At 33.6% G+C, this 22,760-nt stretch overlaps 1 protein-coding gene across 2 annotated transcripts in view; it reads left to right on the top strand.

Moving 5' to 3' along the window:
• The window catches only part of Sntg1 (syntrophin gamma 1), a 345,728-nt gene extending 339,414 nt beyond the window's left edge, over positions 1–6,314 (top strand). For both annotated transcript variants that reach the window (XM_026395196.2, XM_026395195.2), the window contains one exon: positions 6,156–6,314. In XM_026395196.2, coding sequence (XP_026250981.1) covers positions 6,156–6,314 — 159 coding nt within the window. The remainder of the gene's footprint in view (positions 1–6,155) is intronic.
• Positions 6,315–22,760: the final 16,446 nt, after the last annotated feature.

Raw genomic sequence — 22,760 nt, 5'->3', positions numbered from 1 at the left:
AACACTGCTTTATCACATTAGGAAAAGTACCACATTGTTCTTGTCAGGTAGGAGCAGAATTTTAGGCTCCTCACTCAACCTTTATTGACGGTTGAGCAGTGGGCTCTTCATTACTAATATTCAAGAGTAGGAGTTCCAGGTACCCAGGAAGCCTTCACTGAAACCTCCGTGACTGAGATGAGATGGATTGCCTCATTAACGTTTATCTCCAATTTTCTTATATTTGTTTTATAGATACTATATGGAGATCTTAGCAGTACTTAGTGGAAGAAATAGGGAAAATATGTCTAGTTCATCTTTCCAATTAAGCATATAATTTGAAAGTGAAAAAGTGCTAAATCGTATAACTTGCAAACAACAATCAAAAGGAAGCCAAAATAGGTACAGTCATTTCCCACTAACAACTTTAAGACAAGAATTTTTTTTAAGATACAGGGAAAGGAGTTTTATGATGAAAAATTCAGCAATTTCTCAGGGAGGTGTATCAAATATAAACATATTTGATAAGAACAGATGTTCAAAATATGCAAAGAAATACCAGTGGAATTGAAAGGTAAAATGAAAAATATGACTGATGAGTTGTAGATTTCAATATTGCATTTCAAGTATTGGATAGAACAAGTAGGCAGAAAATTAAAAACATGCAGGAGACTCTATAAACATTATTAACTAACCAGATGTTGAGATATTTTAGAACTGCCCACCCAACTAAAGTATAACACAAATTTTTCTCAAGTGTTTGTGCAACATTATCTATGATAGACCAGGTTAAACAAAAAAAGCCCCAATGAATGTAAAGTAAGCAAAATACAAATTGTGTTATATGACTGTAATGGGAGGACAATAGAAACATAGTGAGGAATATCTGAAAAATATACAAATGTGGGGAAATAACACAACATATTTCTAAATAGCCAAAGAGTCAAAAGGAAAATCACAAAACCAGAGAATATGTGAGATAAAGAAAAATAAAATCATATTATATCAAACAGGAATTATAGTTTGCTTAGAGCAAAATTTATAGTTGCAAATGCTATCCCTCCCAAAAAGTAAATCTTAAATAACCTGTCCTTTTCAATAAGAAACTAAAATGAACAAATAAACAAGATGAACAAAACAAACAGGAATTAGAAATGATAACTATTGAACAAGAAGTACATAAATAGAGAAGAGAAATATAATCAAGAAAAAAATGAAAAAACACAAAAAGTGGAAATAAGCTAAATATTAAAAAAATGATGAAGAGAGGAAAAAATGAGCTATGTTACACAAGTTTTGTATATTTTTCAGCAATAAATAGAACTGAAGTAATAATGCCTGTTACTACATAGGTGAAATTTGAAATAGATCATGTTAAATAAATCTAGGCAATCACATAAGATCTTATCTGTATGAAATTATTTATGTCCAGAACAAGGTGATCTATAGATAAATATATTTATGGTTAGCAGGAACTAGAAATAAAGGAAATGGAGTGTGATTTACAATAATATATTTTTGAAACATACAAAATTTCTGAAGTTTGATAATGGTGATGTTTATGCAACTATGTAAATATACTGAAACTCATGAAACGTTTCAAATAAGTAATTTTTTTTCTTCTGTTTTATTTTTTATTAATTTTTTAATTTTTTAAAATTTTAATTTGTTATATATGACAACAGAATGCATTACAATTCATATTACACATATAGAGCATAATTTTTTATATCTCTAGTTGTACATAAAGTAGAGTCACATCCTTCATGTCTTCATACATGTACTTAGGGTAATGATGACCATCACATTCCACTGTCTTTTCTATCCCTATGACCCCTCTCTTTCCCTCCCTCTCCTTTTCCCCTTTGCCCTATCTAGAGTTCATATAATCCTCCCATGCCCCCACCCCACAGCATCTTATGGATTAGCATCCTTAAATCAGAGAAATTATTTGGCATTTGTTTTGGGGGGTATTGGCTAATTTCACTTAGCATTATATTCTCCAGCTCCATCCATTTACCTGCAAATGCCATGATTTTATTCTCTTTTAATGCTGAATTGCATTCCATTGTGTATATATACCAAATTGTCTTTATCCATTCATCTACTGAAGGGCATCTAGGTTGTTCCACAGTTTAGCTATTGTTAATTGTGCTGCTATAGCATTGAGAAACATTGAAGTGGGTATGTCCCTATGTTATCCTGTTTTTAAGTCTTTGGGGTATAGACTGAGGAATGGGATAGCTGGGTCAGTTTTCCAAGCATTCAAATAGGTGAATTTTATAGCATGTAAATTTTATTTTCATAAGGGCATTGTGGGGAAAAAAGATTGATACATAAAGGCGGCGTTGTTAAGATAGAAATCATATTAACTTACACATTAATGGCATAGGTAAATTTGACTGTGACTTATGGTATGCAGAAGAAAGAAGCAATGTGTGTGTGGGGGTGTGTGTGGGTGTGTGTGTGTGGTGATGATGGAAATTTTTTTGTGTGTGTTGACTGTGAATTAATGAAGAATATTGAAGATACATTAGACCTTGAATAAGGAATGAGGATCATAATGGAAATGAAAGAGAAGCTTGTGATACGGAAAAGAAAGACTTGAAATCAAAAGTCAGAAGGGAAAAATAATAGTTTTATTAGACAAGGAATTTATAAAATGTAAATTTCCCAGTGATTTTAATGTTCTGTTTATACTATAGAAGATTTAATTTATACTTGAATTATTCTCTGAATGGGTTATGACTGTGAAACTGTGAGAAGAAGGTATGAAAATGTAGGTGGTGACTAAATTATTGGATTCTCTGAATGATACTGTTTGTTGTCCTTATAGTGGACTCTGAAAGTCATTAGAATTTTCTGAGGAGTAAGAAAATTATAGATATTATGCCTAAATCAATACCTAGAAATTATTTAGAATTTTGATTAAAAAGCAAATCTAATCATACAAATTAACTCATCTGCCTTCTATCACACGTATCCTCTGCCTTACATGTTGTTACTCTTAACAGATTTTTTAATTATACTTTATGATATAATTTTTTGTGGAGAAGTAGAAGCAAAATATTCTTAGGAATGAGTTCTTGAAAGATTTAGTGGAAAAGAAGTAGAGGCTAGAAACTATCTCTTTGGAGAAGACTTTTTCCTTAAATAGAGCAGAGAAATGGATCTTTGTGCAGCATCAAGAATCTTTCTCAAAGGTTTGGGAAATTAGTATGCAATAGTCTACCCTTATATTCTTTGGGGATACATTCTAAAACCATAAAAAGAACTGAAACTGATACAGATACTTCCAAATTTATACCGAAATTAATAAATCATTAAGTAAAACATTTTTAAGTCAAAATTCTTTAATACTGTGATAACCCATCATAAATTAAAAATATTTCTTCTCTTCCTCTCCTCTCTCTTCCTTTGAATTTTATTCCTGCCAATTACTCACTAACTACTGCATTCTACCTATCTGACCCATGTTTTTCTTCAAGCTTCCTAGAATAGAATATATCTACCTCAGGATCTTTGAAATCATACTTCTCCTGCCTAGAATATTTTCTGAGAAATATCAAAATGTTTCATTCTTTTTATTTCTTCCTTCAAGACTTGCTCACATGACATTGTGGTTTTCCTGTCCCATAGCCCCTAACATAATATTTACTCAATGTCCTGCCTTATTTCCTTGACTGAACATAGCACATTCTGATATTATATTCATTTGTTTTTATTTGTTTTTTTTTAGGTATACATGAGAATAGAATCCATTTTGATAAAATATATAAGCATGAACTATATCTTATTCTAATTAGGTCGCCATTCTTGCGGGTGAGCTTGATGGTGGAATTCACCTAGGTATTTTTATATATGTACATGGGAAAATTATGTCCGATTCATTCTACTCTCTTTCCCATTCATATCCCTCCCTCCTTTCCCTTCATTACCCTTCTTCTAATATACTGAATTTCTTTTTTCTTCTTCCCTCCCCTTTTATTGTGGTTTAGCTTCCTCATAACAACAAAAACACTTGACCTTTGGTGTTTTGGGGACTGGCTTATTTCACTTATGATATTTTTCCCTGTTTTTTTTCCTCCCATCACAAGAATGTTAACTCCCATCTGTTTTGTTTTATTTCTTTGTTGTCTGTTTTGTTTGCTGCTATATTTTTCATCAAAAGAAAGTAACGAATGTATAGGAAGCTCTCTGAAAACATGCCTTGAATGAATGGATGACTGAGCACTTAAAATTTGGAGCTAGCTTTTACCTAATGAGATTCACAGAGTTGATCAATATTTAAAAAAAAAAAAAACTAATTGAAAGTTTATAATGCATAACTTTGTGGAAACCCTCTGTGGATATTTCACAGATGGACAGAAATGTAGCTTTAAAATTCACTAGAAATGAGTAAAAGAGTAGTAACTCACTGTTATGGATTTGCCTGGAGGTGATCACTGAATCCCTAGGAAAGTGTGCACTTGCCCAAGCTGGCTACTGAGGCAGAGGAAAGATGAGTTGGCACTGGATCCAAGGCCAACTTTAAATCTCTTGTTTTCTCTTCTAGTTACTTGTTTGTTTTTTGTCTACCATCCTCCCAAAAAAATGGTGTAAAAAGTCTCAATGAACATTAAGTTATTGAGACTAATTGACAAGGAAAGAAAAATTTAAAACCTTAATTTTTATGTAAAAAAAAAGCCTTGATATTTGGACATCTGGGATTTTTTTGGTAAACAACGTATATTCTCCAATTTCATAAAGATGGCATAGAATGACTTTGAAAAAATGTTATTTGTTACAGTACTTTTGCCTCATTGTAACATTTAACAACATTCTCCTCCTCTCCGAGAATGAATTGCCTGTTCTAAGGTTATCTTCCATGTCCCAAGACTTTTCAACCATTTTTGTATCAGATGAACTTAGAATGGGTTGACACAGAAAGTATCTGTCTGTGTGGGAATGAAGCTGGCCACACAAAGGATGACAGTGTGAGTGGAGGGATTCCTGGGTGAGGGAGTAAAGGCAAGAGGAAACCTTTCGGGTTACAAATAGCATCATTGGTACTCCTGAAGTGGATAAATGAAAAAAAGCTCCTAAATTATGGTGGAGTTAGTAAAATGATTTTTGATGGAAGAATTTTAGACAATAAAACAGTTAAATAAATAGTCTTGGCTATTTTCTAAAATAAATCACTATTTGCCATAGGCCACAAGCTAAGAAATCCTAAAGGTCTGAAAGGAATTACTAAGGCAACATAGTTTTATCTGCAACATCATGCAGGTCTACACACTATGCTTTTCTTAGCTTCTATTTAATGACATGAAAAAAAAATTCCTGGGTGAATTGTTTTATTTAAATAACTATGTTACATAAGAGATGCTATAATGATTTCTAATTGACTCCCTATTTTGTATTATTTTCTACTGCCACATACTATAAATTACAAACACTATAAGTAGTGGGTGAATGAATTTTAATTGTGCATCCTTTATTAAGAGTATATAATGAAAGAACAGAAAATTTATCTATAATTTCATGGTTTATTATCCATTAGTTATCTTCATTGTGGTAAGTGCTTCATTCATATTAACTTTATTAAGCATATAAATGTACTAGTATTCTCTCAAACCTCTCAAACCTCTTGGAATTAAAATATATTTATGAGACTAATGTTGGTTTGTCACAAAAAAATTTATGATATCATATTTTTTTAAAGAGAGAGAGAGAATTTTTTAATATTTATTTTTTAGTTTTTGGTGGACACAACATCTTTATTTTATTTAATGTGGTGCTGAGGATCGAACCCAGCGTCCCATGCATGCCAGGCGAGTGCCCTCCCCCTTGAGCCACATCCCCAGCCCCTGATATCATCTTTTAAAATCTATTATGAAGAGTAAAACCCAACCTTGTGAGATATATTTCTATTCAGTGTTTATCAAACCTGAAATTACATACATGGGTGATGAGAATACTTAATCTTCCCAACTTTTTTTCCACAATGTTTTCAATATATCTATAATAGGATATTTACATACTGACCAAAAATATCTACATTAGAAATTACCTTTCATGCATAAAATATCATCGATTCAAAGAATTTTTATTGCAATTAAAAAATGCCTAATTTTCCCAATTTTTCAATGAATTTTATTTCCATTTTAGCTCTTTTATTTCTCTTTCCCTTTTAGGAGCTGGAATTTTCAAATTTATTTGCTGTTCTTCACTGCATTCATTCATTCTTTGCTGCCAAAGTAGCTTGTTTGGACCCTCTATTTTTAGGCAATCAGGCTACTGCTTCTGCTGCTGCCAGCTCTGCTACTACAAGCAAAGCAAAGTACACAACTTGACATACTGATTTCCGAACTGACAGTTACCCCAACTAGATAAACAGACTAAACATATTCATCATTTTACTCCCTGGAGAAACCATGATATCACCAAGTCAACAATGGAATCAGATTGAAGTTTCAGCAGAAAAAAAAGATGGCCATGACTCATCTCAAATGCATTTCTATCCTGGAAGGCATCTGTAAATAATACTAGATGAACAAGACAGCCTGTTCTCACTTGGTTGATGTGTATCCACATACTGCTTTCACCAAATGTGAAGATCAAGAAATGAATGGTATGAAGATGTATGTAAATAATATAAAAAAGTTGTAAGCTACCTATAAATAAAAATAATAACTAAATGGTTATTTCTGTATTTTAGATTATTTTGTATGACAAATACATATTGGGCCAGATCATGAACCCCTGCCCTGTCATTGTATTATGGGTGTAAAGAGGCTAAAAAATAAAAATGACAGCAAGGAGCATGCAAAAAAATCATCAAAAGAGAGAAGCACTTTAATTTGCTAATGTAAATTTCTCCTTGTATTCTTACTCCATGATTCTGCACTGGCACTCTGATTTTCTTTATCTTGTTGTAAAATATCCTCAAGAACTGCATTATGATAATTACATTGACCTATGACAGGCACAATGTGAAATTAGCTGTGTCTCCCTCGAATCAATGTTATTGAAAATGTTTTATAAATTTGCCAGTATCCACCAAATATGCCAAAATGTATTAATTTGATTATGTATGATGGAAACATTTGTGAATCTCTTTGTTCGTTCCTTCATTTTAAACAGATTTATATTTTACCTAAGGAGATTTATTATCAAATTACAGTTTCATAAATTTTCAGTGACCCTAAGAACTTTTGTAGAGAAAATAATATCAACAAATACGATGTAAGAGAAATTCTTTGTAACCCTGACTCTACCAATCATGGACTGAAAAAATCCTTACAAAGAAGTCTCAAAGCTATTAACTGTGTTAGCTGTACAAGAGTTTTCCATTGGAGTAATATTTTATGAGAACATAAGGTGAGATTTGACAATTAAATTTAAAATTTATATCTATGTCATGAAATTATGCAGGTTATTTTTGGTTGTCTTGTTTTAGAATTTTAAAAGTGCAGAGCTGAAAATTTGAAAGCATTGGAGGTGCACACCCACAACTCAGAGTCCAGTTGTAGAAAGTGGAAAACACTCTCTGACCTTCATTATAGCTTTATTGACATCTGCTTTTAAACTAGAAGCTGCTTATTTCATAGTTAAAAAATAAATTTTTAATTAACACACCTTTACCCTATGAAACAATGTTTCCTCTCAAAATTACCAAGCATCTAAAAAATGGCTTACTTTTCTTTCTTTTTTTTAAATAGGAGAAAATGTGTCACTCAGGAAAGAGACAAAAAATTGTTTAAAGGACAAACATCCATTGAATTAAAAAAGTCATCAACCTGTTTTCAGTGTCATTAGAAATTTATTAACTTTATATCTGATAATTCTTAAATATATTAAATGGAAAAGAAAAAGTGAAGGTGGATAGTTGGACCTGAGAAAATGTTGTTAGATCTAAGATACTTTATCAAAAGAACTGTGATAAATATAATAATGTCTTAATATAATTTATTTTTACCATAAAACTGAATTAATATCTACAAGGAGGATAGCACATTGGATTTACTGCTCATATATTGATCAAATACAATAGTCATAATAAAATTTGAAGCCCGGGGAAAGTAGAGAGAAGTGTCCACCTTCAGTTTCTAAGCAGTGGCAGATGGCTCACAATAGAACTTCTGCTACTAACTAGAATTAAATTGCAATATGCCTCATATTGAGGTGACCCCAGTGTGCCCACAGCAGGAAGAGCAGGTGTTGATGCCACAGGAAATGTGCTGGTCATCTAAAAAGAAAAATAAGAAAAACAAACTTTTAAATTTTACATGAGTTATAGAATAAGTAAGAATCATTTCAAATTTTTATAAAAATCCCATTTTAAAATGCGAAAAAATAAGTAAATATCCTTTGTTGTGTCAGGAAAATCTATCTCATGCTCATGTAGATGATGATAGGCAAGTTGTACACTGAAATATATAGGAGCTTTGTCTTTGTCTACCATTAGCACACATGCACACACATATATCTGTGTATGTGTGTGTGCATATGTATACATATATATGGGAAAAAATCTGACCACAAATTGAAAGCATATGTTTAGTATATGTTGACTTATTATGCTTTAAGTCACATTGTAAATTATAGATCAAATTAAAATTTATTCCATTATCTTTATTGTTGTTAGTTTTGATACTATTAATTAAAAAAACAGGCCTAAATTGCCATTTAATATGACTAATCATGAAATAGCCACCAATAAGAAAATACTATTCTGATTTTCATTAATTTGGCAACTGATATTTCATGTTTTATTTTCAGTGTGATTAACTATTGTTATTTGTTATGACTTGGACAACTTGAATGAGAAAGCTGAGCAAAAATACAAATTTCTATTTCTCATGAAATTTAGGCTTAGATGCATAAGATTCATCCATAACATCCTGGTTTGCACATTGGCCAAATTTTAACAATACAAGGCTTCATTATGTGTTAACCCCTCCAGTGCCTTGGTATGTGTAGGTATGTTTGTGTGTGCACGTGTGTTATGGGCTCGAGTGTGGGTATGTGCGTGTTCAGGGTAATCTTTAAATGGTTCATTGCAGTGTACATAGTACGAGCTTAAAGGAGACTATTACAGGTGCATAGGTCAAAGAAGGGAGTTCAAAATCATTTGAAAATTGTTAACTAAGGTAATAATGTCTTATGCTTGATGAAAAAATAACAAATCAAATCATTAAATCAGGTATGCTTTACATTTGTTATATTGCAACAAGTATTTATTTTAAAATATTTTAACAGATAATATAAACGTAAGGTATTCCCCAATACTTGCCACAATGTTTTTTTCCATCCAACCTTAGTTTTAAAGGGAGAACATTCAGCTAGGCATTTCTTCCCCATATTTCAGGCATGTGCCAACTTCTTGTTTTAAAATCTTCACTCATAAAAACTGTCATTCATCAAGACAAAACTCATTTCCTTGGCAACAAAGGCCAGGTCCATATTAGCAAGCAGAGCAATTTTCCTTTGGGTGCATTAGTTTATGGATCCACATTTCTCTCATTTACAGTGACAAAGCTTGTTCATAAACTTTGTCTCTGTTGAATGCCGGATGTAAGGGAACTTGATTTATTACTGAGGAAAAGTAATAATCCTAACAATAATTTAGAATTACTGCTAGAAATCAGCAGTGTGTGAGAAGCTTTAAAAGCACAAGGACAATCTTGTGCTTAACTTTTTAAGGTAAGTGTCGATGTTCCAGTATTAAGAATAAACATTTTTGCTACTATTAATAATGCTGTATTCCATGAGCTCTCCTTAAGGAATCGCTTTATCCATACCTCTAAAATTGATGTTTATGATTTATTCTTATGACCTACTACTTTAAAATCATCATGTCACTTCTTTGCACATTATAATTTACTTTTAAAGATAAATAAAATATTATAAATATTATATATTTTATACATATTAAAATGCAATGGAAATATCAGAAATACAAAAATGTAAATATATTTATTTCGTTTTTAATTGTTTTGGTGGATGTTTGTAAAATGTAAATTAATATCTGTGACAAAAACTTGTCACTTCATTCTTTCAGTTAATTAATGTACTACTAATAAAACTGTACCTTTTTTAATGAAGTATATGGGAAAATAAACACAAATTTTTTTACTACCTTTTTGTGTTTTTACTTCTTTGGGTTTGAGTCTTAAGTTGATGTATGTTTAACCCACGATCCTGAGAGACTTAGCTGCAATAAAAGAGGAAAGAGATGACCTGTCTGTGAAAAGAGTGCACACCATTTGAACATAATCTGTTCAGGTTCATCAATATTTATGAAGGCTTGATATCTGACCTTTAAAAGACACCAAAGATTGAAGAAAGATGCTATTTGCCAAATTACTTAAACAACCTAGGAGTTATGATTTTGAAAGCATGACAACTTTGATATCCTTATAATGGTCCATTAGAAGCTGAATCTATATTGCGGGGATTGAGCTGAGAGGACATTATTATCTTGTCATTAGTAATTGAGAAGCAGTTCATCACTTTATACCCTACAAGACCACAATTGTCTTTCAGGTCATTGCAGTGTCATGGTGCTCTTAGAAAACATTTTTAAAACAATTCTGACATCTATATCCTTCTTACTAAATGAACATTTTGACCTTCTCTCGCTTTTGTTGAAGTTTTTTTTTGTTTTAAAAAAATAAAACAAAAACAAACCTCGATTAAAAAAAGAATACATCACCATCATAGATAATGTAAATGATGAAAAATAATCTAAAATGAGAGCTATCATCCTAGCAGCTCAGGAGTCTGAGGCAGGAGGATTGCAAGTTCGAGATCATCCTCAGTAACATAGCAGGGCCCTAAGCAACTTAGCAAGACCCTGCCTCAAAGTAAAAATTAAAGAGGACTGGGGATATAGCTCAGAGGTTAAGCACCCATGGGTTCAATCCCTGGTACCCAAAAAGAGATGTCATATTAAATTTCACTATTAACAACTTATTTTAGTTGAATGTTGTTCTATAAATATCTTTGTTTATGTAGATACAAAAAATTATAAGTTGATGTACAAATAGGCAGATAATAATACTTAGGCTAAAGTTGTAGGGTATTTGCCAAGCAACTGAATGATTGTGAAATCATAGGTTCAAACTCCAGCAGGACACAAAAATTTTTAAAAAGGGCTGGGTTTGTGGCTCAGTGGTAAAGCTCTTTCCTAGCCCGCTTGAGGCACTGAGTTCATACTCAACATCACATAAAAATAAAAATGAATAAAATAAAGGCATTGTGTCTATCTACAACTAAAACACATATTTTTAAAAAATTTAAAAGTACTCTAATAAAAATTTAATTTAAAATAAATAAACAGGAAAATATATGAACAATATTAACAAAAAGTTGATAAAATTTAAATTGAGTAATGACTATAAAATATTTCTAACAGAATTTATACTATTTGAAAGAGCTACTTATTACTAAAATGGTGAATTATGTATATATTCTTTATAAAAAATCAAGGTTTATATTCTGAATATTTGGAAAAGCTTACGTAAAAATGATAAATTTTGGATACAAAAGAAATTACCTGCTTTAGAATACAATTCTGTGAATTTTGACAAATAAATGATTGTGGATCACCAACAAGATCAAGATTTAGAAAATTTACCCTCACCTATAAATAACACAGTGTTACTTTGCATACAACACCTTTTCTTACCCCAATCCCTGTTGACTACTGATCCATTTTTCCTTCTCTGTTCCCATAGTTCCCTTTTTCCCTTTCCAAATTACACACACAGTTGTCATCCTTTGAGATTAGCTTGTTTCACTTAGTGGAAGCTTTGGAGATGCATTCACAGTGTTTATGACTGTTTTTCCCAGTACATTACTGGGAAGCACTGTATTGAATGGATGTGCTTCGGTTTACCCATTCTTTCCCTGGTTGAAGAATAGTTTGCTTGAAGTTCGTTTGGTGTTTACAAATAAAGCTGCTCTAAACATTAACATACAAGATTTTCTGTGAACGCAGAAGTTTATTTTGCATTGTTAAATTACTAGAAAGGGGATGAAATTACTATGGAAAGTGAATGTTTAACTGTATGAGAATCCACTACATCAATTGCTAAGATAGCTGTACCTTTTTCTCTTGTCACAATATTCTTGAAGCAATGTTTGAAAGTATAAATTGCTTCAGATCCTCATCACCATTTAGTATTGTCAGCTCTCTAAGACATTCTAGAAGTGAGTAAATGTGTATATCCCAATGTGATATAAACTCACATCTCCCTATGACTAATAAAGTTGAAGTGTTGAGCATCATTTTTTTTTGTACCAGGGATTGAGCTTACATACTGAGCTACATCCCCAGCCTTTTAAAAAAATATTTTATTTACAGACCAGGGTCTTATTAAGCTGCTCAGCACCTCGCCAAGTTGCTGAGGATGGCTTTGAAACTGTGATCTTGCCTCCACCTCTCAAGACACTGGGATTATAGGTGTGTACCACCATGCTCAGTGATTGATCATCTTTTTATATTTGAATTTGTCATACAACGATTATTTTTTTCTGGTGTAGTGCCTCTTCAACTCATTAAACATCATTCTCCTTTTTTTTCCCTTAAATTACATTGTTTTTCTAAATGAGTTTTGAGAAATTTCATAATCTAGGTACAAGTTGTCTATATGAAAAAGGTGGTGTGCAAATATTTTCTCTCAAATATTTTCTAGCCATATTTTACATTCTCTTAGAAAGGTCTCTCAAGAACAGATATTCTTAACATAAATGTAATTCATAACATTTCTTTTATTGATTTTTGTCATCAAACAAAATTTGTATTTTAGAAATACTTTCTTAACCTCGAAATTTTTCTCTTACATTAATTTCTATAAGTTTTGTATTTTGGGCTTAACTTTTACATACATATTTCTTTACTTTAAACTATTTTTATATAGATAATTTTTTTCTTCTGCCTATGGAAATCCAATTGTGCCAGTAACATTTATGAAAATGCTCTTCTCATTATTAAATTATATTTATGTCTTTGGCAAAAATTTAATGATTATATGTGTATGGGTCTATTTATCAACTATTTTTTTTCAATGATCTCTGTCTACCTTTCTCAAATGCTACCTCTTTCAATTAATGAAACTACATAGTAACTCTTGGAATTATTCCTCTCTCTTTGACTCCACTTTTCAAAATTATTTTGATTAATCTAGCTCCTCTGAATTTCAAAATAAACTTTACAATCATCAGGTCAAATTCAACAAAGATTTCTTCTGACTTAGATTATAATTATGTTGAAGTATAGAGTAACTTGGGGAAAATTCACATCTTAGTAATACTATTTATTCCTATCCAAGAGCAGTGTATATCCCTGCATTAACTTAAGTCTTCTTTCATTGCTTTTATTTGTATTTTGGATTTTCAATATATAGCACACACATTTTTTTCTGTTTGATATCAAGTTTTGGTGATTTATGGATAGTAATCTTTATATTTCAATTGATAATGGTTTCTTACTTATATATACAAAATAAATGAACTTGTAACTTGAAGAATTCCTAAATTCATTTATTAATTTGAAAATTCTGTTTTTAGATTCAATATTTTCTGTATAGACAATTCTGTCATCTGTAATGCAGGGTTTTTTCTCCTTTCTATTCTGAAATATTAATTTAAACTTTTTTTTTCATGTTACAAAGGTTAGAAATTCTAGTTTAAAACCAAAGAGCCTTGTTGAGAGTACACATCCTTGCCTTGATTCAAGCTATTGCTAATAAGTGTTTTAAAAGCTATAAGTTTTTGCTAATTCCCTATAATTGGATTAAGCAAGTTCTCATTAATTCCAAGTTTGTGGAGAATCTTTATCATGAATGAATAGTCTTTGTTATAATAGACCATTCCTACATTATTAAAATGATATTATGATTTTCATATTCAATAGCACTCATTTTGAAATGTTTGAAAAACGTCTTTTTACCAATGGGTTAAATCCGCTTGGTCATGATGTTATTCACCTTACATTTTTTTTTAAATTTCATTATTGTTCAGTCCTTTTTTCTTTGTGATCACTTCTCAAAATAACTTCCTGATGTATGTCCAAAAATATTTTACAGCTACCTTTGCTCTGTATCTTTGAGCATACCTGCCTCTGCCAGAGATAGCTTCAGATAACTTTAGAGTTTTCTAGACATGAACTAAATACTATGTCATAAATCCCACATGTTCAAAGATCACTAACCAATAAAGCATTTTGAGATTTTATGATCCTTTCCCATTGATTGACAGATGGAGCAACACCTAATTGCTATGCTAAGCAGGAAAAGAGTCCGACCGTAAAAGTCTTACAACTCTACAGTTCCCACTACATTGGAAACTTAACATGACAAAACATGGAGAGAAGGAAGGACACAAGCTCTTAAAATATGAGCTTCATTTAAGTAAAATGTCATAGTAAATATTTTTTGGATTCAAAGGGTTGTTTAAGTTTTGTTTAGAAACATGTATTTAACATGTATGGGTAAACTCCAAGGAATTAAATTCACAGGCATTCAGTGGGCATCTGTTTAGTTTTATAAGAAACTGCCAATACCATTTTTCAGAGTGGCTGTGCTATTTTTACATTTCCACCAACAATTAATACTAGTTCCTCTTGATCTATATCCTTACCTGCACTGAATTTTAGCCTGTTCTATAGGTATGCAGGGGTTTCTCATTGCTGATTTAATTTGCAGATCCCTAATTTCACTCTTTTTTTAAAGGAATTTCTGATATGTCCTTAAGATAAAGCAAAAATAAAACATGAAATGTGATTTGTCTTTGTACATAGTATAGGTAAACAATAGGAAGAGTTAACTCTTCAAAATTATATTGACCAGCCCTCACCCAGTGCCTGCAAGCTAGGCGAACCTGCAACCCTCGGGCGGGCGGGTCAGGCCCAGCAACCAGCCAAGTGACAGAGCAGCTACAAGCGCCTGCGGGGAACGCGGACCGGACCCACTAGGACAGGTCCGGCGGACGGCTGAGGGCCAGGCCCGTCCCCTCCAGCAGTGTCTGCAAGGTAGGAGGGACTGTGAACACCAGCAGAGCGGGCCCAAAGCCTGCTGAGGGGCGGAACCGGCCCCTCCCCCAGTGCCTGCAAGCTAGGCGAACCTGCAACCCATCAGGAGGTTAGGCCCAGCAACATACAGAGTGAAACAGGTGCCCCTGGCGCCTGCTGGGTAGGCAGACCTTTGACCGACCAGCAGAGCAGACCTAGGGCCTGCCAGCATGGTAGATGGATCACACTAATTGGAGGAGGATCACAGCCACTACCTGCCCTGCAAGGGTGATTTTTCAACTATACAAGAGCAATATAAATAAATAGAGGGAAAATATCAAAGACACAACAATTTCACCAAGCAGAAAGAAACGCCACCAGTATGAAACGACAAGGAAAGAAAGGACCACAGGCAATGCAGGTCAACTCAACTTTAGAAGAGGTAATAGCTGCAACAGATGGAATGTCAGATAGAGAGCTCAGGACATACATGCTTCAGATGATCTGGAGTCTCAAGGAACACATGAGACAGCAAAATCAGACAGTGAAAGATCACATTGACAAACAAATCCAGGAAGTAAAAGATCAATTTCACAGGGAGATAGAGGTAATAAAAAACAAACAAATAGAAATCCTAGAAATGCAGGAAACAATAAACCAACTTAAAAACTCAATTGAGAATACTACCAGCAGAGTGGAACACTTAGAAGATAGAACATCAGACAATGAAGACAGAGTATTTCAACTTGAAAAGAACATAGATAGCTCAGCAAGTCTACTAAGAAACCATGAGCAGAACATTCAAGAACTATGGGATAATATCAAAAGACCAAACTTAAGAGTCATTGGGATACAGGAAGGCACAGAGCTCCAAACCAAAGGATTAAGCAATCTATTCAGTGAAATAATACAAGAAAACTTCCCAGATTTGAAGAATGAGACAGAATCCCAAATCCTAGAAGCCTACAGGACGCCGAATGTGTGAAATCATAAGAGATCCACACCTTGACACATTATAATGAAGATGTCCAACATACAGAATAAGGAGAGAATTTTAAAAGCTACAAGGGAAAGGAAGCAGATTACATTTAGGGGTAAACCAATCAGGATAACAGCTGACCTCTCAACACAGACTCTAAAAGCTAGAAGATCCTGGAATAACATATTTCAAACGCTAAAAGAAAATGGGTTCCAAGAAAGAATCGGGTATCCCACGAAATTAAGCTTCAGGATGGAAGATGAAATTAAAACCTTCCACAATAAACAAAAGTTAAAAGAATTCGCAGCTAGAAAACCATCTCTTCAAAAAATCCTTGGCAAAACACTACAGGAAGAGGAAATGGAAAACAACAATGAAAACCAACAGTGGGAGGTAGGACAGTAAAGGGGGGAAAATAATCAAAGAGGAAAACAAATCAGGTTTAATAGCATTAATAAACAAACTATGGCTGGAAGAACAAACCATATCTCAATAATAACCCTAAATGTTAATGGCTTAAACTCACCAATTAAGAGACACAGGCTAGTTGAATGGATCACAAAACAAGACCCAACAATATGCTGCCTGCAGGAGACACATTTGATAGGAAACGATATACATAGACTGAAGGTGAAAGGTTGGGAAAAATCATATCACTCATATGGACTGTGGAAACAAACAGGAGTGTCCATACTCATATCAAATAAAAAAGATTTCAAGCCAAAGTTAATCAAAAGGGATAAAGAGGGACACTACATACTGCTCAAGGGAACCATACACCAACAAGACATAACAATCATAAATATATATGCCCCAAACAACGGGACTGCTATGTTCATCAAGCAAACTCTTCTCAAGTTCAAGAATCTAATAGACCACCATACAATAATCATGGGAGACTTTAACACACCTCTCTCACCACTGGACAGATCTTCCAAACAAAAGCTGAATAAGGAAACTATAGAACTCAATAATACAATTAACAACCTAGACTTAATTGACACATATAGAATATACCACCCAACATCAAGCAGCTACACTTTTTTCTCAGCAGCACATGGATCCTTCTCAAAAATAGATCATATATTATGTCACAGGGAAACTCTTAGTCAATATAAAGGAGTAGAGATAATACCATGCATCTTATCTGATCACAATGGAATGAAACTGAAAATCAACGATAAAAGAAGGAAGGAAAAATCATGCATCACTTGGAGAATGAACAATAGGTTACTGAATGATCAATGGGTTTTAGAAGACATCAAGGAGGAAATTAAAAAATTCTTAGAGTTAAATGAAAACACAGACACAACATATCGGAATCTATGGGACACATTGAAAGCAGTTCTAAGAGGAAAATTCATTGCTTGGAGTGCATTCCTTAAAAAAAGAAAAAACCAACAAATAAATGATCTCTCACTTCATCTAAAAATCCTAGAAAAAGAAGAGCAAAACAACAGCAAAAGAAGTAGAAGGCAAGAAATAATTAAAATCAGAGCTGAAATTAATGAAATCTAAACAAAAGAAACAATTGAAAAAATTGACAAAACTAAAAGTTGGTTCTTTGAAAAAATAAATAAAATTGACAGCCCCTTAGCCATGTTAACGAAGAGAAGAAGAGAGAGAACTCAAATTACCAGCATACGGGATGAAAGAGGCAATATCACAACAGACACTTCAGAAATACAGAAGATAATCAGAAATTATTTTGAATCCTTATACTCCAATAAAATAGAAGATAGTGAAGGCATCGATAAATTTCTTAAGTCATATAATCTGCCCAGATTGAGTCAGGAGGATATAGACAACCTAAACAGACCAATATCAATTGAGGAAATAGAAGAAACCATCAAAAGATTACCATCTAAGAAAAGCCCAGGACCGGACAGGTATACAGCAGAGTTTTACAAAACCTTTAAAGAGGAACTAACACCAATACTTTTCAAGCTATTTCAGGAAATAGAAAAAGAGGGAGAACTACCAAATTCATTCTACGAGGCTAACATCACCCTGATTCCGAAACCAGACAAAGCCACTTCAAAGAAAGAAAACTACAGACCAATATCTCTAATGAACCTAGATGCAAAAATCCTCAATAAAATTCTGGCGAATAGGATACAAAAACATATCAAAAAAATTGTGCACCATGATCAAGTAGGATTCATCCCTGGTATGCAAGGTTGGTTCAATATATGGAATAAATGTTATTCACCACATCAATAGACTTAAAAATAAGAACCATATGATCATCTCGATAGATGCGGAAAAAGCATTCGACAAAGTACAGCATCCCTTTATGTTCAAAACTCTTGAAAAACTAGGGATAACAGGAACATACCTCAACATTGTAAAAGCAATTTATGCTAAGCCTCAGGCTAGCATCATTCTGAATGGAGAAAAATTGAAGGCATTCCCTCTAAGATCTGGAACAAGACAGGGATGCCCTCTTTCACCACTTCTGTTCAACATAGTTCTCGAAACACTGGCCAGAGCAATTAGACAGACGAAAGAAATTAAAGGTATAAAAATAGGAAAAGAAGAACTTAAATTTGCAGTTGACATGATTCTATACCTAGCAGACCCAAAAGGGTCTACAAAGAAACTATTAGAGATAATAAATGAATTCAGCAAAGTGGCAGGTTATAAAATCAACACGCATAAATCAAAGGCATTCCTGTATATCAGCGACAAATCCTCTGAAATGGAAACGAGGACAACCACGCCGTTCACAATATCCTCAAAAAGAATAAAATACTTGGGAATCAACCTAACAAAAGAGGTGAAAGACTTATACAATGAAAACTACAGAACCCTAAAAAGAGAAATTGAAGAAGACCTTAGAAGATTGAAAAACATACCCTGTTCATGGATAGGCAGAACTAACATCATCAAAATGGCTATATTACCAAAAGTTCTCTATAGGTTTAATGCAATGCCAATCAAAATCCCAACGGCATTTCTTGTAGAAATGGAGAAAGCAATCATGAAATTCATATGGAAGAATAAAAGACCCAGAATAGCAAAAACAATACTAAGCAGGAAGTGTGAATCAGGTGGTATAGCGATTCCAGATCTCAAACTATACTACAGAGCAATAGTAACAAAAACAGCATGGTACTGGTACCAAAACAGGCGGGTGGACCAATGGTACAGAATAGAGGACACAGAAACCAATCCACAAAACTACAACTTTCTTATATTTGATAAAGGGGCTAAAAGCATGCAATGGAGGAAGGATAGCATCTTCAACAAATGGTGCTGGGAAAACTGGAAATCCATATGCAACAAAATGAATCTGAATCCCTTTCTCTCGCCAAGCACAAAAGTTAACTCAAAATGGATCAAGGAGCTTGATATCAAATCAGAGACATGGCATCTGATAGAAGAAAAAGTTGGCTACGACCTACAAGCTGTTGGGTCGGGCTCCAAATTCCTCAATAGGACACCCATAGCACAAGAGTTAACATCTAGAATCAACAAATGGGACTTACTTAAACTAAATAGTTTTTTCTCAGCAAAAGAAACAATAAGAGAGGTAAATAGGGAGCCTACATCATGGGAACAAATCTTTACTCCTCACACTTCAGATAGAGCCCTAATATCCAGAATATATAAAGAACTCAGAAAATTAGACAATAAGATAACAAATAACCCAATCAACAAATGGGCCAAGGACTTGAATAGACACTTCTCAGAGGAGGACATACAATCAATCAACAAGTACATGAAAAAATGCTCACCATCGCTAGCAGTCAGAGAAATGCAAATCAAAACTACCCTAAGATACCATCTCACTCCAGTAAGATTGGCAGCCATTATGAAGTCGAACAACAATAAGTGCTGGCGAGGTTGTGGGGAAAAGGGTACACTTGCACATTGTTGGTGGGACTGCAAATTGGTGCAGCCAATTTGGAAAGCGGTATGGAGATTTCTTGGAAAGCTGGGAATGGAACCACCATTTGACCCAGCCATTCCCCTTCTAGGTCTATTCCCTAAAGACCTAAAAATAGCATGCTACAGGGACACTGCTACATCGATGTTCATAGCAGCACAATTCACAATAGCAAGACTGTGGAATCAACCTAGATGCCCTTCAATAGACGAATGGATAAAAAAAATGTGGCATTTATACACAATGGAGTATTACTCTGCAGTAAAAAATGACAAAATCATAGAATTTGGTGGGAAATGGATGGCATTAGAGCAGATTATGCTAAGCAAAGCTAGCCAAGCCCTAAAAAACAAATGCCAAATGTCTCCTTTGATATAAGGAGAGTAACTAAGAACAGACTAGGGAAGAAGAGCACAAGAAGAAGACCAACATTAAACAAGGATGAGAGATGGGAGGGAAAGAGAGAGAGAAGGGAAATTGCATGGAAATGGAAGGAGACCCTCAGGGTTATACAAAATTACATACAAGAGGAAGTGAGGGGAAAGGGAAAAACAGTACAAGGGGGAGGAATGAATTACAGTAGTGGGGGTAGAGAGAGAAGAGGGGAGGGGAGGGGAGGGGAGGGGGGATAGTAGAGGATAGGAAAGGCAGCAGAATACAACAGACATGAGTTTATCAATATGTAAAGCAATGAAGTGTAACTGATGTGATTCTGCAAGCTGTATACGGGGTAAAATGGGAGCTCATAACCCGCTTGAATCAAAATGTGAAATATGATGTATCAAGAACTATGTAATGTTTTGAACAACCAACATTAAAAAAATAAATTAAAAAAAATTATATTGACCAGGGATATGCATTGAATAATCATATCTTTATTAGTATAAAGACACATAAGGACCCATAAGAATATAACTGCCTTGGATTTTTGTGATGAAAATTAAATGGGAAAGTGTACCTTGACTACTCACTATGAAAATAACTTACAGTTTAATAAGGAGTTTGGTCTACTATGTTTTGGAAGATAAATGAATATTTATCAAGAAAATTGATAAATAATGTTTTACTTCAACAGTTATCTTCATCAGTAATATGAAGGATATAACTGAAAAAAAGGCAATGATGGTAAATTTGAGATTAAGTAAAATAAGTCAACTTTCCATTGTTATTTATATTCTCATGATAACTAATCTCGCATAAGCTAAAAAAAATTAGAAAGAACAAAAATTAAATCTCCAAAGTAATAGTGTGTGGTTCAATTGGAAATAAGTTCCAAATGAGATCACAAATTAGTCTAAATATTTTCTCAAATATGTTATCCTCATATAAAATCGAAAGTAATGAAGTTGAAATGTGCATTATCAGCTGGCTGTAAGGTGCATCATCTCAACTTACATTCTTTTGTTTTCATGCTCAATGATATAGAAGACACTGTACACAAGAGTACCTTATGAATTGAATTTCCTAAAGTTTAATAAGGAATGTAATAAGAATCATCCTACAAAAAGGAAATGCTTCGTGAGTGAGAGATAGCTATTGGTAGAATATAATTAATCAATAACTGAAAAAATGAAAACACTGCTTGATACAGGAAGTCATATCAACAACAGCAAATGTATTGGGCTGTGGGTATAGTTCAGTGGCCAAGCACTTGTGTAGCATATGTGAGGTCTTGTGTTTGATTGCCAAAAATGAACAAACAAAATAAGTGTGCTATTTAAAAATAGAAGAGAAAATATGATGTTGGCAGAACTATTAAATTGATCAAAACTTTCATAATGATGCATCCCTAAGATAACTATAATATACCACAAAGATACAACTCTGTCCTTGAAGCACACTGTGTTTTTAAGGTGTGACTTAACAAGTAGATTGGTGGGATGGAGAAGGCTACCACAGAAGAGAATCACCTCAAATGGCTCATCTGATGGTAGAAAAGGTGAAAATATTACCTAAAAGTGAAAATTAATTGTCACTATTTGGACCATATATTTTATTTCTTCAAATTGCTCATTGATTTATTTTTGCATAATCAAAATAATCCCTGGGGATTTTGAGATCCATCCAAGTAATCAATGCCCTGAAACTACTTACACAGATATAATAGATTTTTGACAAGCAAAACTATGTATTCATTTGCATTGTTAAGATATTTTTTTTTACCTGAGTGAGTTATTAAAGAAAAATTTTTGTAAACTTGTTAGTATTTGAAGAATCATACCCTTTCTTCTACAGTCTCTATGATTGCCTTGTCAAGTGGATCTCCAAATGTCAGTGTGTCATTCTGAACTAAATGTTGCAGATTTCCCTTTCTTGTGGTTTTCACTAAGGGTGCTCACCAGGCACATTTTGCACAATATTTGAAAAGCAGATGTAGGACAACACAGGTGCTGCTTTTGCACTTGGTAGGCAGGTGTGGGGACACCAATCATTGCTGTGACTCCGGTTGTATTCTGTCTATTTAGGGCTGGACAAATACCCCATGGGTATGAAGCAGCAGCCAGGTTGCAACACAGTCACTTTCACATGGAATCCTCCTTTTCTTACATGCGGCAGGTGAATATTTAGACCATCTTATCTGAAGAATAACCATGTCATCAAAGTGAAAGATGTGAGAAGACATTGCTTTTAAGACATCTTCATGGATCCCAGCACATTAACTCCCTTGGTGATGGTGCTAGTTTGTCAGTCCTCCACTCTACTTGACAACCATCTTCCCCTTCATATTGCCTGCTCTGCACCAGTTGCAGAAAATAGACCTGCAGAATGTCTTTAATCAGCTTGTCAACTTATAGAGGCTTTCAAATCTGATTAAAGTGAAATTCTTCTAATAAAAGTCTTATCTATTCAGATGTAGATGGCTCTTTCCTGGGTGTGCTGTTGTAATGTTCAAATCTTGTTTGCTACTAATG

The sequence above is a fragment of the Urocitellus parryii genome, chromosome 7, assembly GCF_045843805.1.
Source record: "Urocitellus parryii isolate mUroPar1 chromosome 7, mUroPar1.hap1, whole genome shotgun sequence".
Taxonomy (NCBI): domain Eukaryota; kingdom Metazoa; phylum Chordata; class Mammalia; order Rodentia; family Sciuridae; genus Urocitellus; species Urocitellus parryii.
This window is presented reverse-complemented; position numbering and strand designations above follow the sequence as displayed.